The sequence below is a fragment of the Homarus americanus genome, unplaced genomic scaffold (assembly GCF_018991925.1).
Source record: "Homarus americanus isolate GMGI-L3 unplaced genomic scaffold, GMGI_Hamer_2.0 scaffold32929, whole genome shotgun sequence".
Lineage (NCBI taxonomy): Eukaryota > Metazoa > Arthropoda > Malacostraca > Decapoda > Nephropidae > Homarus > Homarus americanus.
The window spans coordinates 19435353-19454301 of NW_024737097.1; the positions used below are offsets into that span (position 1 = coordinate 19435353).

Sequence of the window (18949 nt, forward strand, 5' to 3'; positions counted from 1 at the left end):
AGTTTGAAATATTAAAAAAGCCTTAAAGTGGCAAGAAAATTAATGAATGAATGGTTTATAACTATTAAATGGTCATAGGCGAATATAAAAGCTTCTTTTCCAACTAGTACACCTTTTACTGACCTACACTCTCCCTCTGTCCTTCTCTTCTTTTATAAACAGTAGCCACAGTAAGCTATATCTTCTTTCAGGTATTTTGTACCTAAATCGGTTAATGTACGTAAGTTGGAACGCATGCTGTGTGCATACCGTACTTACAGAATAATGTTTAAAATCTCACTATATCATAGCCTAAGTCCTTGTATACAGTACATCTAAAATCACTTAATTTAAGAGAAAAGGAGAAATAGAATGACAAAATACAGTAAATAAAGGTAAAAAATTTGTCATCAAGCAAATAAAATACTGAAAATTTCAAGTATAACCTCGTTCATATCAGCGGTTGTTCGTAACTTGTAAAAATTTTAGTTGCTTGAGCTGTGTAAGCAAATTAATGGGTGCTTGTGAATGAAGGAGGAAGTTATTCATAAATATAGAAATTTTCTCTTAGTATGGAACCCCATTTTTCTCACAAGGTTATTATTTACCTTACACAGTGTTTTACCGGCACACTTCCCCATGTACGGTGAGACTACTGTATTGGTTCTAGTTTTCATTAAATTGAAAGTGAACTTCCTTCTTAGTCATTACTTTTTCATTATTCATCTTTTTTCACAAACTATTGCTGTACTGTACTTCAATCTTAACCTTTTCTACCTGGATTATCTTTTGGTTCTTTCTTTATTAATTTGGTTATCTTCATGTCATTTATAAACAAATTATTTTTCAATTTGTTGTTAAATTCATATACAGTACTGACTTAGGAAATGGCTTAGCATGAAGAATTTTATGTACAGTGATTATGATAAGCAGTCTTTTGATTTTCTTAAACAAGCATCCAGAGAAGTACACCAACAAACAATGAATACCAAATATGTACAAACCATTTATTGTTTTGTTAACCATGTATGGGATCCACTCTTTGCTGAATAAAATCATAGTGTGTTAACCAAATAAAATATTAAAAGTGGCATCCCATTAGTATTTTTGCCTCACTTTCACATAACTAATTCAATGAGAAACTTTAAAAAAGACAGTGTTCAATCATATTCTCATGATGATGATATTGTGAATTATGTCACAATAGTACTGCCAAAACACTGAGTTAGTAAATGAAAACCTCAAACATTACTTCTCAGTTGAGAACATAAATTTATCACTAGTTATTTCTATTGCCTACAATTCTGGCATCAGTATAAAAATATCAAGTACAGTACATGAAGGTTGTAACTTTGAACATCTTTACACAAGGATTATATATGTTCTGTATGTTCAACCCATAGTTTAATATCAATACAGTGAGGGTTGGCATAACATTATTGCTTTTCACTCAGCAGAGTGACTGATATATGGTAGATATTTATAATTTACAGTATTCTTTTTTCTTTTTTAACCAAACCAGGTACCTGTATGCAAATAACCTAAAAACATCTCAGAAGAGTTTCATAATCACTATTTCTATGAATAATATCCAGAGTTATGGCTCCTTAAACTGTTACAGCAGGGGACTTAGCCATTTTCTTGACAACCAGTTATTTACAATGATACCTTCCCAGTCTTCCTAAAACCCAGGTTAAGCCAACACTGCTCACCAGGGATAATGAAAAGTTAAGATTTTAGGTCAAATTAAGGCCCAAGAGCAAAGTAGTCCCCCTGAACTGGAATAAGACTTCCCCATAGTGTGACACCATAATATGCAGGTTTCCTCACCTAAAACTCAGCTAAAAGAGCTACTGGTTAATACTATACTGTAATTTAATATGGTAGTGTTCTATAAAAGGCAGAATTATAAGTTCCCTTTAAAGAAAAAAATCATGAACACTTAAGACTGAGATATGAGTAGAGTACAGTATGTTACTGATCAGCCGTAGTTTCCATTGGAATAGTTTCAAGATTGGAGGCAGTGGAGATCTTCCTGTGTGTATTGTAAGTGGGATGGAAGATATTCGATGCAAGAGAGAACTTCCTTGGGAGAGAGGTGACTGAAGTCTTTCTAGAAGCATCAGATGTTCCTATACTCACGTCAGTGCCTCGTCTCCCTGCATTTACACCTATTCTTGACATTGGCCCTTGCATAGAGGTAAGTGTATTTTGGACATTCTTAAGGCGAGGATTCCAGGCATCTCGTATCTGTTAAGATAAGTAATGCTTTGTAAAAATTTTAAGTTCTTTTACTGTACTTCTAAAATCAAATCACCAAAATTAGTTTAATAATAGAAAATATAGTTTTGAGAATATTCCTGACTACGTACCTGTACTATAATACAGAACACTGTATTCTTCTGTGCTTAATCTATATCCTATAAACAAAACTCTTATATACAGTAGTGCCTATATAAATTTATAACCTAATGCCTTCTGCTCTCTATGTTGTTCACACTCATCATATTCAAGACTGTCACCCTTGTTCAAGATGTCTAAAGTAGCCATTAAGGGGGCAGTAAGGGTAACCGAGATTTAATAATACGCCTTTATGAAGAAAAAAAATGTACGGTCTGCTCTTGAATGTTGGTTGAAAATGTTCAAAGGAGGGCAACCAGACTAGTGCCTGCACTTCGGCACCTCAGCTACCCTGAGAGATTGGAGCGCCTGAACTTGCCTAGCTTATATTACAGACGGGCAAGGGGTGACCTAGTTGAGGTGTATAAGCATCTCAGGGGGCACTACTCAGTCGAGTCTCCTTACTTGAAGCTGGCGGACGCTCGCCCTACAAGGGGTCACAGCTCTAGATTGAAGAAGCCGCAAGTCCAGAAAACTGTGATGGCAAACTTTTTCAGAGTGAGGGTTGTAAACTCTTGGAACAATCTACCAGAGAGTGTTGTGACAGCACCGAGTGTGAGCTCTTTCAAGACAAGACTTGACCAACACTGGAGCGGGTTCAGGTACATTCAGGAGCCGGTGCATGCCCAGTATTTGCCAACAGTGCGTGACAGAGACGTGACCGATCGCCCGGGCGGCTAGCAAGCCGATCTTTTGGTGAAGAGGATAAATGAAAAGGAAAACTGCTCAGAGTCGTGACCGATCGCCCAAGCGGCTAACGAGCCAATCAGTGGTGAAGAGGATAAAAGAAAAAATAATTCATTAATGATTGTTAATACATAGTAATGATATCTGTTTAGGAATAAAAAACACATTCAAATCGGTTACTGACTTACATAATGGGTCATGAAGAAAAAGTATTGAGTGAAAATGGAAGCAAAAGGCTATAAGTGATATACTGTAGTTTATTAATGAGCTGACATTCATGAGTCTATATAGTGGGTCTTAGGGGTAATAACTTTATCTGTGGAAAAGAGAGAGAGCTTTGTATAGCCTTATTATCGTTGTGCTGATCATAACAACACAACACTGCCCTCAACAACAACACTCACTAAGCAAATAACAAGGTTGATCTTTGTTTAGTTTGCTTCAGTAAAAAACAAACCTTTTCTCTTGCACAACACAAGATACATCTGAACCAAAACTGATGATTACATTTTTTCTTTCCTTGCTAAACAATTGGTCAAGTGATTGAGTCAACAACTAATTTTTTATAATGATCTCAACTAGCTCGCTCACTACCCTTGTCTGGTATATTAGGTAAGGCATATAATGGTGTTCACATACGTCCAAGGTATTTTAACATGTCTTTGAATTGTCAAAATAAAATCATTAACATTAGCATTAAAAAAAAAAAAAAAACACTTCATAACTGATCCAGTAAGTCTCTCAGTTTATTTCATAATAGAGAAGTTCCAGGAATGACCTGAACCCCTGACCTATCCCCATGGCTGCTACCTATCCCCTGACCCTCCCCATGGCTGCCATCTTCCCCCTGGATCTCTCCATGGCTGCCACCTTCCCCCTGAATCTTTCCATGGCTGCCACTTTCCCCCTGACCTCTCCATGGCTGCCATCTACACCTCACCCCTGACCCTCTCCATGGTTGCCACCTGTCCCTTACCCCTAACCCCCCCACTGGCTGCCACCTCCCTCTCACCCTTCCCTTCTCATTAACATTTCCAAAATGTTATGTCAGTGAAGGACATATATCAGTAACATAACCTTGTGTACCTTATTACTAATAAATCTAACCTGCAGGATAATAAGACAGTATCCTAGTAGTAATTACCCATTTATTAATTAACTTCAGAGAATATAAGGTTTTCTATATGGTCATTATTGCATCTCAGTCATAGTTATTTCCTTCTTAAGAACAAGTGGCTGCAGTGAAGTTGAAAGAGCCACGAGTCATTACTTTGAATGTACAGTATACCCAAAAGTGTTAGAGTAGTTTGATGTGGGTGAGGTAAGCCAGACAGCCATAATATAGTACAGTATCACTCCTTGTCCCTCTCTTTCCCATTAACTCCCATTCCATCACCTCAAAACCCATCTACATTGATTCTGCTAAGTTGAATACATACTGTAACTTATGAGTACAAATATTATTGACAACTTATACTACCAAACAACTGACCAGCTGCTGCAGCAGTCATCCCCTCATTTAACTTGTCTAGTAATTCAACTTTCTTTGTCAAGGTCATCATTGACTTCTACCTTTTACATTTAACTTTTCTAGCATTACTCGCACTGACATTAAGCAGTCTATTAGGGGCTATTTCCACACAGAAACACTAAAGTTTGAAAGTACAACACGAGATGCTGCGGGAAAAGGCTCGCAGGCTAGCCATCACAGCCACCATCTGCTTACCGCGAATAGTCAAAATCGTGAATCGGAAACCTGTTAATGGCGAGGGTCTACTGTGTATATACCTACACACACACACTAGACCCTCGCTTTATGCGCATTCACTACATATATGCTTTTATTTTTATCCTGCAATTGTGTGTAAATGAGGCAGAAAATCAGATCAGCAACCTGGGACTTGGTCACAATTTTTGTAGTGACATATGTTCTTTGACTTTTCCATTTTTTATGCACGGTTTCTGTGCTGGTTCATATTTATTTACTAAAGTGGTTAATGTTTTAAAGGAAATTCTATTGAAATATGAATGGCAAATGAAGAAAATGAATAGAGGGACTTAAATGAGGTAGGTTAGGGAAAGGTACTTTGAAAGTGTTTTATTTCCGTAGACTTTATGTACTATTAACCGACCTTTTCGATTAACCGTCGACCCCTTCCCCCATATGTGGTTAATCGAGGTTTTACTATATATATATATATATACAGGTAGTTCTGCTATAACGCGATAATTGTGTTCTTGTAAAATATCGTGTTATAGAAAATCGCGTAATAGAAATAACAGGGCTTATGGAGAAAATAGGGTTAGGTGCAGATTACTCGAAATCGAAAAAATTTAGTAGTTAGCCTAACACAAAGGATAGCACAGTCTAAATAAATGTTACATTCATATCTAATAATGAAATCATACAGTAAATTTAACACTTTACCTTGAAAAAATATGAATGTAACTTGATGGGGGAGAAGGGTGATTTTGAGGTTGATAACATCGAGCTTCTCTTCAAGTGTTATATCCTTTCTTTTACGATAATCACCGGGAATTCTATCATCAGAACGCTTTTTGGAGATATTCTTCTTTACCATATTCACAGTTAATACCACAAAATTGGAGAAATAGTAAGCAAAAATCGCGTTATAGCAAACAAGCGTTCGCGTTATACAAATATTGTTCCGAATTCATAAATCGCGTTAGAGCAAATTCGCGTTATCAAAACACGCGTTATAGCAGAACTCACTGTATATATATATATATATATATATATATATATATATATATATATATATATATATATATATATATATATATATATATATATATATATATATATATATATATATATATATATATATATATATATATATATATATATATATATATATATATATAGTGTGTGTGCATTTATTACATCTTTAGTGTTCAATTTGTTAGGGCACGCCACTGAAACATCCAGGATCATAACTCAAGTGGTATACCTGTACTGTCGTCAATAAGCTCAAATTAGAAAATGGCAATAACTTTCACACTAAAGAATAAGAAGGATAAATTACCTGTACTTGCTTTTATCGTGAGGGGTTACAGGAAAGAACAACACAACAACTGTCCTAAAACATATGAAGAGGAATAAAAAGGAAAAAAGAAAATGACCAGTTAAGTAACAAACTGAAGGGAACACAACAATGAGAACAAATTAAGTATACTTTAGTGATAATTAAAGGAGTAATAAGCCACTCACCTTTTTCTTATTGTCCTTGTTGCAAACACTCACAAAGAAGATGAATACTCCTTGCAATGCATTGATTATATCAAAAAACACCCTGTAAAATCAATTCACCAAGTTAGATACAATATATCAAATGCTATCTACTGTATTTAATTACTGTACTGAAGTTTAGTGGATTCAAAACAATACTTTATAACAAACAAACTTTACCTAAAGAGCCTTAATAAGTTCTATCTTAATTATGTTTTGTCAGCTTCACTTGGATTTACTTGTAATATTAATAATAAAAACTTATTCTTGGTCTTAAACAGTACAAATTCTGCCTTTAGTGTTACTATATAAACAGTTACCAACTAATGCACAATGTGGAGGATTTGGTTTCAATGAAGACCAAACCAAAAAGGTATGTTACCCTGGTTAATGACAGTCAGTTTGAAAATGCACTTTTATGTATCAAGGAAATTCAAACAATGAAGAGCATAACGTTTGCTGAGAATAACTTAAATTATTATTTCACACGGAAGAGACTCCAGTAACACTCAAGACAAACTTAGTTAAAATAATTATAACTCCACAGTACATACCTGCAAAAATCAACACTACTGTACTGTACTGTATTTTATTCACTCTTAAATGACATAACCCTGTACAAATAAAACTACACTCAAACAGCCTCTTATACAGTACTGTTCAGGGGGTCCCCAACTTACGAATGAACACCAATAAGAACAGGGTTAAACTTTAAATTTACAGTATTTTATTTACCTGATGACTTATTTTTTTACTTTCATTTACTCTATTTTGTCACTCTATTTCTCCTTTTCTCTTAAATTAAGTGATTTTAGAGTTATATAAGGACATAGGCTATGATATAGAGGGACTTTAAACATTGTTCTGTAAGTACGGTATGCACATAGCATGTATTTCAACTTAACGTACATTTTTTTACTTAAGAACGTTCTCCAGCACGGAACCCGTTCAGAACCCAGGGACCCCCTGTAATGTTATTTTGATCTTCCACTGTGACTCTGACCTTGGTCTCACAGTAACCAGAATTATTTTAATCTCAGTGTCTCAAGTGGTCACCACATGAGTGTGTAAAATTTATTTGAAAATTATCCCTAAAATGTTTATTTATAGTTCTGGTACAATAATGATACTGTATTCATTTAAACATAGCTACCAAAATAAATATAAAGCTTTCATCATTGGTATTCTGCAAAATTATGGTCAGGAACAACAATATTGTATTTTATTTATACCTACCAATAGGTACAGGTTTTCCTCTGGTGGGCACCGGAGATGGTCTCCGCTATCCATATAATCCCCATGATAATGAAGAGCTTTATGTAGAGCCAGACCCTGGGAATAACAAAACCTCACTGTTTAAAGAAACATTATAAAAATAACTTTTATGGCTTCTCCATCAACTGTTAAGTGAAATCTGAGATTACCTGCCAGAACATTCCTCATGAAGCATACCTTCTGGGACCAACTCTGAACTAGTTCACCTGACTTGTATGCCTCAGACATAAACTGGGGAATCCTACCCTCCATACCCCTTCTACCACATCCAAAGATGAGTGAGTTATGCTCTTTGCAAGGCTAAGTGAAGCAGATACTGTACATTTCATAACTTCAGGGCCAATGCCTAAACACAATAAGTTAATTCCTCTTCAAAAAATGGAAGCAGCAGCATAATCTGTTTTGTAAAGCAGAATAGTGTACTTTATACCCCGTACTAAAAAGTCCTGTGAAAGTCTAATAATACTTAGTATAAGAACATAAGAAAATAAGGAGTCTGCAATAGGCCGGTTGGCCTGTGCATGGCAGCTCCTGTCGAGAGTTACTATCACTCTCTATCATCCATGAATCTATCTAGCCTCCTTTTGAAATTTTCCAGAGTTCCCGCACTTACTACAAAGTTACTAAGCTTGTTCTACTCGTCCACCACCCTATTTGTGAACCAGTTTCTTCCTATCTCCCTCCTAAACCTAAACTTATCCAACATAAATCCGTTGCTCCGAGTCCTATCCTGCTCGGATATTATAAGAACTTTATCTATATCCCCTTTATTGATTCCTTTCACCCACTTAAATAATTCTATCATATCTCCCCGCACTCTTTGTCTTTCTAGGGAATGCAAGTTAAGTTTCTTTAACCTATCCTGATATGGAAGGTTTCTAAGTCCCGGAATCATTTTTGTCATTCTTCGCTGCACCTACTCTAAGTGAATTTATATCCATTCTATAATAAGGGCACCAGAACTGAACCGCATAATCGAGGTGCGGCCTGACTAGCGCAAGATATAGTTGCAATAAGACCTCTGCACTCTTGTTACTTACACTTCTAGATATAAAACCCAATACTCTGTTTGCCTTATTTCGAACATTAACGCACTGTTTTCTAGGCCGTAGGTCCAGGCTTACAAGTACCCCTAAGTCTCTTTCACAAGTCGACTTCTCTAGGTTGATGTTGTTAAGGCTGTATACATTATTAGTATTTGTTCTTCCAATATTAAGTACGCTGCGCTTGCTGGTGTTGAATTTCATTAGCCATATTTCAGACCACCCGTGTAGTTTATTTAGATCCTCCTGTAATGCATTTGCATCCTGCCCTGAATTAATCTGTCGCCCTATTTTGGTGTCATCCGCAAACTTGCTTATGTCACTGTTGATCCCTGTATCTAGATTGTTTATGTAGATTATGAACAAGAGTGGGCCTAGTACAGTCGGCCCTTCACATACGCGGGTTTAGCATTCACGGATTCGCAAATACGCGGATTGCCCCGCCGGAGGAATATTCTGTACATTGAAGTACATTCAAATCGCGCGCCATTCAACTCGCGCGCGGCACCTCACACGGGACATCGCCCGCTCCCGCAACCTCACACACACACGCATACCTCTCCCTCACTCAGTCAAGTCTCGCTGTAACCACGCTTGTGTTGACATCAGCATTGTAGTTGCAAAAATATTACATTTCCGTGAATGTATTATATCAAGCACAGTATGAATAGAATATCACTAATATAAGAGTATTTTAACCGAAAGCTACTAAAAAAACGAGTAACATATCTTGAACATCGGAAGGCTAGGTAAAGTCTTTTGTTTTCATGTAGTTTATCCTAATTTACATTGAAATGCATTACGTTTCAGCAAAACTACTATTTATTTCTGAGAATATGGAAATGTAATACAGTGGGGTATGCTATAACGAACGGATTCTACTACGAATATTCCTATAACGAACGGTTTTACCTATAAAATTGAGAATGCTATAACGAACGAAACTCCTACAGGTAGTTCTGCTATAACGCGATAATTGTGTTCTTGTAAAATATCGTGTTATAGAAAATCGCGTAATAGAAATAACAGGGCTTATGGAGAAAATAGGGTTAGGTGCAGATTACTCGAAATCGAAAAAATTTAGTAGTTAGCCTAACACAAAGGATAGCACAGTCTAAATAAATGTTACATTCATATCTAATAATGAAATCATACAGTAAATTTAACACTTTACCTTGAAAAAATATGAATGTAACTTGATGGGGAAGAAGGGTGATTTTGAGGTTGATAACATCGAGCTTCTCTTCAAGTGTTATATCCTTTCTTTTACGATAATCACCGGGAATTCTATCATCAGAACGCTTTTTGGAGATATTCTTCTTTACCATATTCACAGTTAATACCACAAAATTGGAGAAATAGTAAGCAAAAATCGCGTTATAGCAAACAAGCGTTCGCGTTATAGCAAACAAGCGTTCGCGTTATACAAATATTGTTCCGAATTCATAAATCGCGTTAGAGCAAATTCGCGTTATCAAAACACGCGTTATAGCAGAACTCACTGTACAACGAACATTATTTAATTTTTTTTCTAATTTATTGTTTTTTATTACAAATATTAATGATATTCTTTATTTCAGGGGTTTAGATGCATCTTTATGCACTTTTTTACAATTTTTACAATTTTATATTATATTTTTCAGTGTTAAGTGGTTGTATTTGGGGGCCTGGAACGGATTAATCCTATAATGAACGAATGCTATAACGAACAAGGTTCTAGAACCAATTAGATTCGTTATAGCATACCCCACTGTATTTTGCTGAAATGACGTACGTATTACAGTGGAAAGTGACGAAAGCAATGACTCGCTTTCTTTCGTTCAAAAGATGTTACCGTAATCGCTTTTCGAATGGTTTTCAGTTAAAAAACTGTTGTATTACAATAATATTCTATCCTAATTCACTTGTGATGCAACAGTTTTTTTAACTGAAAACCATTCGAAAAGCGATTACGGTAACATCTTTTGAACGAAAGAAAGCGAAAGTCATTGTTTTCGTCACTTTCCACTGTAATACGTACGTCATTTCAGCAAAAATATTACATTTCCGTGAATGTAGTATATCAAGCACAGTATGAATATAATATCATTGTAATATAACAGTATTTTAACCGAAAACTATTAAAAAAACGAGTAACATCTCTTGAACATTGGAAGGTTAGGTAAAGTCTTTTGTTTTCGTCATGTATTTTATCCTATTTTACATTGAAATACATCACGTTTCAGCAAAACTACTATTTATTTCTGAGAATATATTCATTCAGGCACAGTTTAGGTAAAATATACATGTGCTGTAACATTTTTTTAATTGAAAACGATTCGAAAAACACGTACCCTCTAGCCCTGTTCAAGGAGAAGACTGGGAGGAGCTGTTTGGTGCTTAAGACGATGACAAGGAAAATGATTTTGATGGATTTTAATGAAAATATTCAGAAAGACCCTGGCACTGTCAAGGAAAGTGGCTGCTGAAGGCTTCCGGGACATGGCAGAGGACGAGATTAGGGAGCTAATTGAAGAGCACGACACTGAGCTGACCGAGGAGGATCTACAGGAGTTAGTAGACTCAGGCAAGGAAGAGGAAGCGAAAGGGAAAGAGGATGAGGAAGAGCACCAAGAAATAACGTTGGAGAAGTTGGGGGAGATGACCAGGAATATTGAGGCACTGAAAAACCTGGCCTATAGTATGGACCCCTCCATGGTGCGTGCCCTGAAATTCATGCGAGGGATGGATGACGTTTTCGCTCCATACAAAAACATAATGGAAGAAATGAAAGAAAGAGACAACAACTCCCCATCACCATGTTCTTTGATCACCGAAGGAGAGATTTAACACCATCAATCACTGGCGACTGTGAGGAAGCAGCTGAATCCACAGTCGCCCCCACTTCACCACCTGTTATGGAATTGAGTGACCATGAGCCCGAAGATCCCCGCCCTGTCGCCGAGGAGAGGTACGGTACAGTAAAGTGAAATTCTTATCTCTTTTTTGTAATAGCTTTTCTTACCATGTTTATTGTTTGTAAAAATGCACAGTACAGTTCAGTACAAGTACTGTACATAGGAAGTGGAGGTGCAGTTACTCACAAAGCATTTGTGTTTGTTGTCGGCAGTAGCGACGGTGCGGAGGGAGGGGAGGGAGCAAGTTGGGAGGAGTGGTGAGGTGACCTTGGACGCAGGAGCAGGGACGAGTGGAGATACCAGCCAGTATATTTCGGGTGTATTAATTGTTTTTATAGCTATTTTTGCATTTTAATATTAAATACTGTACATTACGTTTCAACAAAACTACCATTTATTTCTGAGAACATAGAAATGTAATATTTTTGCTGAAATGATGTACGTATTACAGTGGAAAGTGGGATAAAATTGTGACGCAAGCAATGACTCTCTCTCTCTTTCTTTCGTTCAAAAGATGTTGCCGTAATCGCTTTTCGAATGGTTTTCAGTTGTGGGATTATAAGGCTAATGATAGGATAGAATATTATTGTAATACAGTATGAGTACAGTACAACAGTTTTTTAACTGAAAACCATTCGAAAAGCGATTACGGTAAAATCTTTTGAACAACGAAAGAAAGCGAAAGTCATTGTTTTCATAATTTTATCCCACTTTCCACTGTACAGTAATATGTACGTCATTTCAGCCAAAATATTACATTTCCATATTTATTTCTGAGAATATATTCATTCAGTCACAGTTAAGGTAAAATATACTTGTGATGTAATATTTTAATGAAAATACGGTATCGTAGTTTTCTTTTGTATCAAATTTAATTAACAAAGATTGATGTTTCAAATGTAATGAACAAAAATTTATGTACAGTATCTATAAATAAACTTTAACAAATGAATACTTTGTTTTACATCGTCCTGTGTATACCATACCATGCATTTGGCTACTTTGGGCTAGCTATGATGACGCAAGAGATCTGCCCTGGCGACTGTACCGACACTCACAGCTGGTGGTGCGTTGGTGCGTCGTTTCCATTGTTTACTGGTAGTTACTGGTAAATATTTTTCAACCTAACGAAACTATTACCCTTTTAGAGGTCGACCCCCAATTTTTTGCAAAATAATTTGGTCTTAAAAACTCGAACTACACACAGGTATATACAGTAAATAAGGACATGGGGGGCCAGGGGTTTTTTAGGGGGGGGGGCAGCAAAAGTACACGGATTTTAAACATTCACGGGTATCTCTGTTACCTAACCCCGCGTATGTTAAGGGCAGACTGTACTGACCCCTAAGGAACCCCACTGGTTACACAGCCCCACTCAGATTTAACACCATCTACGCTGACCCTCTGCGTTCTATCGGTGAGCCATGATTTTATCCAATTTAAAACTTTCCCCTCGATACCATGAGCCTTAATTTTTCTCAGAAGCCTCTGATGCGGTACTCTGTCAAATGCTTTGCTAAAGTCTAAGTAAATAACATCATAATTTTCGTCATTATCTACTACCTCGAAGACTTTCCTAAAAAACGTCAGCAGATTTGTTAGACAAGATGAAGTATCATGGCAGTTCAACACAAAAAATCATCATGAACAAAATACAGTACCAAACACTTCTGTCCTCAAGACTGCACAACCTATTACACCCCCAAGTTATGCACACCTTATCCCTCCAACTCATCTGAAAATATTAGATTGAATAAGGTCACGCCCATACAAATCTTTTTACAATATTATATGACAATCAATCCACATCATTCAGCACTGCAAAAAGGACAAGCACTTTTGAACATCTCCAATTGCCTAGCTTATACTACAGAAATGGAAGGGATGATTTATTGGAAGTTTCTAAGCACCTCAAAGGACATGACTCGATTAGATGTACCTACCGGGTATTTGGAGTTGGCTGATGGCTGCCTGACTTGAGGTCAAAGCCTGAAGTTATGGAATCTGAGAGCGCAGAAAACTGTCTGAGCTAAATTATTTGCAGTAAGAGTTGTAAACTCTTGGATAACTTGCCAGTGTTGTGACAACACCAAGTGTAGACACATTTAAGACCAGACTTGACAGACACTGACACATGTTGAGGTACATTTAAGAGCCCGTATATGTCAGTGCAGTACTTGCCAACAGTGCATAACAAAGAAAGACCAACTGCATGGCTTGGTAGTTTACTGAGCAATGAGCATACTGTAAATGGAAAAAAGAAAAAATTTAAAATCTAAATTAAGACTCTGACCTTTAGCGGGATAGCCATCTGCTAATTCCAGAAGCAAACATTTGACTGAGTAATGCCCTTTGAGGAGCTCATCAACTTCCTCTTACCCACCCTTCTATAATATAAACAAGGCGACTGAAGACATTCTCAGTAACTTAGGTGTCTGAGTACTGGCACCGACTTCTAGCCCTCCTTTGGACATGTAAGATACCCAGTAATCCAGGCAAAGTACTAGTAATAGGGAATACGTACTATAAAGAGCGGGAACAGAAATACTGTAGATATTAATTAAGTAAAAAAAAGATGAGCTTAGATTAAAATCATATGATAATATGAATATACAGGTAATTCAGAAAACAAGTACTGTATTGAACGTTTTAATCCAAATTGCACTTTATACAGTACAGTATACAGTATGTAAATTAAAGGTTAATTAATCTTTATCCTGATATTAATTAAGTCATAAAATACCATTATTCAGTCTCTGATGAAGTGTAAAACTTACTGCGCATTAGTTTTGGTAGAATTACTGCTTTGGCTTGTATTAGTGCCAAACGTTTCTCGCCTTTTCTTGAAGTCTCTTCCCAGTGTGATCGCTACATGTATAAAGAAGAACAAGTTGATCACCACCAAGACAAAGATGATGCCTGCCAGGTAGAGCCAGTACTCATCATTACCTGCAGTGGGTAGATGGATAATACAAGTGATTATAAATTCGTAAAATGTTTGACATTTTATACAGGTATTGAAATAAAAAAATAAAGGATTGGATTAGAAATCTTATATTTCAGCAGAACTCACAGCCAGGCAGGCCTCAAAATACAGCTGCTGACAAAGGAACTATAATCAACCTTTCATTTCTACAATGGAGGTCAAGATGATACGGTATGTTAAAAAATTTGGGTATACCAATATCTCCTCCCTCCACATCACACCTATCTCAAATGACAACAGGGAACTTAGTGCTACATTGGCCCTCCAGGGGTCAGGTCTTCTGTGAGCAGAGCCTGTCCTATCATCACGCTCAAAGGCAAGGCTAAATCATCTTTCTCAGCATTCAGGACCAATACAGTAGCTATATCAAACAAAGAGAAAATTAAGTAAAACTACTATCCATATTGTTATTGCAAATTTTCTCTTTTTTTTAAGCTTTGAACAATGTTCAGAACTTGGTAGATAAGGGGTTGCTTTGTTCATACTGTATAGACATACTGTACTGAGAAAATGGGAAGTTAAAGAAAAGTAAAGAAAGTGTACAGTACAATATCTATAAATATTAGGTCGATGGTAGAATGGAAAGGGGACAGCCAAAAAGATTGAAGAGGAGCCACAAAAGTGAGGTAGCATGGACCTCAAGTAAACAGCAGTGTGCCTCCACTGACCGTATCTGTATCCTCTTTGCCACTGATTCGGCACGCATAGACATCTCAGAGTCACAGGCCACCTCATCCTACACTACCATCATCCCCGTCTACATAAAAACCAGCCTGTCAGTACAGTACAGTGGTCCCTCGGTTATCGAACACAATTCGTTCCACAGTCGTTCGTTAACCGAAAATTTCGTTAATTGAATCCATTGTTTCAATGGGACATTGGGTAATTGGTTCCAGCTCACAGAAAAGTACATGCAAAGTAAAAAAAAAAAAAATGCATTAAAGTACACTTACTTTGAGGTGTGTATGTAGAAGGTTCCTGGTTGATGATGATGATGGGAATTAGAAGTGGGGTTGGAGGAGAAGGGAGAAGAGAAGGAAGTGGGGATGGAGAAGAAATCACCTTTCAGGGGACCCATGCTTGATGCAGTAATTTCACCAATAAAATTTTAAGATCACTAGGTGTAATTCAAGATTATTTTATTAAAATCAACACTGCACTGCACTATATATTATCAATATGTTAACTAAATTTCAGAATGACCAATAATTTTAATGTAAAAATGCAAAAATATTCAAGACCAACAAAATCGATGTTCACTCCAATGTAAACAAAGCCAAACTGACGTCTGGTGGGTGAGTCAAGCGGCTGATGGGCACACAAAAACTAGTTCCCTGTACTGCATATATTAATGATATGTTAACTAAATTTTACAATGACTAATAATTTTAATATAAAAAATGCAAAAATATTAAAGAGCACAACTATCTTGATATTTACTCCACTGGAAACGAATGTAAACATAGAACAGATTACTGAAATGGCAGACTAGCCCATCAGCTGATCAGCTGATGCTCACAACAAAACGTGTTTGTCGTAAGGATTTCGTTAATCAAAGTTTTGTTCATTAACCGAATTGAAGATCCTTATGGGAGGTAATTCGTTAACCAAAATTTTGTTAATCAAATCGTTCGTTAACCGAGGGACCTACTGATTTATACTGTACAGTACGTCTATTGGATTGTATTAATGTACAGTGACCCCTCCGTTAACGAACTCAATCCGTTCCAGAAGGTCGTTCGTTAACCGAAAAGTTCGTGAACCGAAACCATTGCTTCAATGGGTTTTTGGGTAATTGGTTGCAGCTCACCGAAAATTTCCTAAATTCAACAAAAATGGTAGAAAAGTTCACTTACTTTGAGGTGTGTATGTAGAAGGCTTCTGGATGATGATGATGATGATGGGATTTAGATTGGGGGTGGAGGAGAAGGAAAAAGAGAAGGCATTGGGGTGGAAGAGAAGTCATCCCATGGCGCCATTTCACCCATAAAATTTTAGCTCTCTTGGTGTAATTCAAGATTATTTTCTTTAAATCAACACTGCACTGCATTATATATTGTCAATATGTAAAATATGTTTCAAAATGACCAATAATTTGCTTGGAAACACAGAAAAAAAGTGTTTAGTTAAGAGAGTCTCAAGCAAGATGTTACCTCCAGTGAAAACAGAGAGAGACTAACTCCTGTTTGCTGTGTTAAGAGGCTGGATGCCGCACATTAAACTAGTCACTTTACCTTCAGTTATGTTCAATAATTGTTAAAATGACTAAAAAATTGAATATTAAACTTTTAAAATTATTGAATGGTATAAACTTCTTGATATTTACTAAAATAGTAAGGAATTTAAGCCCTAGAACCGATTAATGTATTGGCGGACTGATACTAAAGCTGGTTGCCCGGTCAGTGCAAGCGAAAACATGTTGAGGTCGGTTCGTAAGAACTTCGTTAACCGAATTTTTTTTCGTTAACCGAATTGAAGATCCTTATGGAAGGCAGTTCGTTAATCGAAATTACGTTAACCGAGGTGTTCGTTAAACGAGGGGTCACTGTATATTTATGTACTGTACTAATTGTGTGTACTGTACTATGTCAGTTAGTGAGGAAACAGTTCAGTAATGTATTGGGTCTTGGGACACAGTGTGGAACCTATCCCCTTTGCACCATGTTAAAATAGGTTCACTTTAAACAAATTCACCTTGAATACTCTTTTCTAGGAATGCACCCCTTATTTAAAGCAAGGAAGCACTGTGCAGATATTAGTAAATACAAAAATTACTGTACTATATAAAAGTATTATTTAGGGAATTAAACATGAATGAAAAGAAGGAAAGGTGAAGACCAAGAAGGAGATGGAAGGATTAGGTGAAGGATGCACTATAAGCCAGGGCATTGACGTCCAGGAAGCAGATGAATAAATGAAAGATAGGAAGGCAGTGCTAATGATTTACAACTGAAGTTATAGCAATAACAGAAAATAATGAGTCTGTATTATCTTCTGGCTTTGACCAACCTATAATGTTGAGGGACAGCCAAAAAGGTAAAATAAAATTTGAAAATAATAGAAAAGGCAATAAAAAAGAAGATTGTTTAATGTCACTTTGAATAGAGAAGAATTAAAAAAAATATAGTATTGTATAAGAAATACATGTAATATGTAATATACCGAAGTCTGTAAATAACATTATTCATACTTTCAATTATATATAAAAAAGGTTGAGCATAAACTCACCATAGAACCAACAGGTTTTGCCATTCAAAAATTGAGGAAGGATGACATTCTTTAATTGTAGGTTATCAATGACCAGCGCTACTACACCCACCACCAGGGGACCACCCCAAGCATATATGCTGTACAGTAGGAATACTTTCTTGCTGTGATGTTTCTGTCGGGATGATCTGCAATTGGTCCAGACTCTTAGCATATGATGTGAATTATGCTGAATCTGCATATGATATGAAATGTTAATAGAAAATACAAACTTCACATGAGAATGACTGGGGTTAAGATCAATTAACACTCGTTAAATTGTAGTGCATTTGATAAATTATAAGGGGTGGCCGGATGGATAATGAGCTCGCTTTCTATCCTTCAGGTTCATGGCACCCCTAATCCACCCAGAGGTACTATAATGAGTACTGTACCTAAGTTGGGAAAGTGAAGACAGCCATGCTGCTTGTTTGTGTACTGCACTAAAGACTCGGTAAACAGTGTGTTACATGCAAACTGTCCCTAACAGGCCCTCAAGCCTATGGGTCCCAGAGGTAACCTGGCAATGTACAAGTATTATCATTTTTAAAGTGCATAATTCCCAAACTTTTCAAATACTTTACTGTATTATGGCTAGAATTCAGGATTATTTTTATACTGTACCTGGTAGTTAAATTATCATTGAAGTTACTATATACAGGGTAATTTTTCTACATGTTAACATGAAGATTAAAGTACTGTACAGTATTATTATCTTTTTTCTTTCTTTTATCCTCTTCACCAAAAGATCGGCTTGTAAAATTGGTACCCTATTACTGTGCTGTATGTTACATTGAATGAAAAAAATATAATAAAATTTGTTCATTTTAACCAAAATTCATTTAGTTATATCAAAGACTAAACACACAGAAGTATGTAAAAACAGGTAATAACAAGGACACAAATGTCTTGCTTCCACTATGCAACAACTGATAGGTATAGGACTATCATACTGTATATAGTTATGGTCGTTTTGCTGCTGTAAAGCGAGGACATTTACATCTGTTCCTCACAGGATACCATAATTAACAGTCTGGGTAAGTCAGAGCAGCCCATTCATCAACTAATGCCACTTGGTTTTTAAGATGAAAAGAGTGAAAGTGGATCCCTCAGGCCTGGCTGCCTATCAGGGGTATTGTTGATAAAATACAACGAGTACTAAGCCAATGATACATAAGGAGGCAAT

The 18949-nt window shown here is 36.4% G+C and overlaps 1 protein-coding gene across 2 annotated transcripts in view; it reads right to left on the bottom strand.

The window, feature by feature from the left end:
• Positions 1-974: 974 nt before the first annotated feature.
• LOC121873280 (probable G-protein coupled receptor Mth-like 3) overlaps positions 975-18949 on the bottom strand; it is a 33409-nt gene continuing 15434 nt past the window's right edge. For both annotated transcript variants that reach the window (XM_042376731.1, XM_042376732.1), the window contains 5 exons: positions 17746-17912; positions 14309-14480; positions 7553-7648; positions 6299-6380; positions 975-2229 (listed from right to left, as the gene is read on the bottom strand). In XM_042376731.1, coding sequence (XP_042232665.1) covers positions 1954-2229; positions 6299-6380; positions 7553-7648; positions 14309-14480; positions 17746-17912 — 793 coding nt within the window. In that variant the 3' untranslated portion in view covers positions 975-1953. The remainder of the gene's footprint in view (positions 2230-6298; positions 6381-7552; positions 7649-14308; positions 14481-17745; positions 17913-18949) is intronic.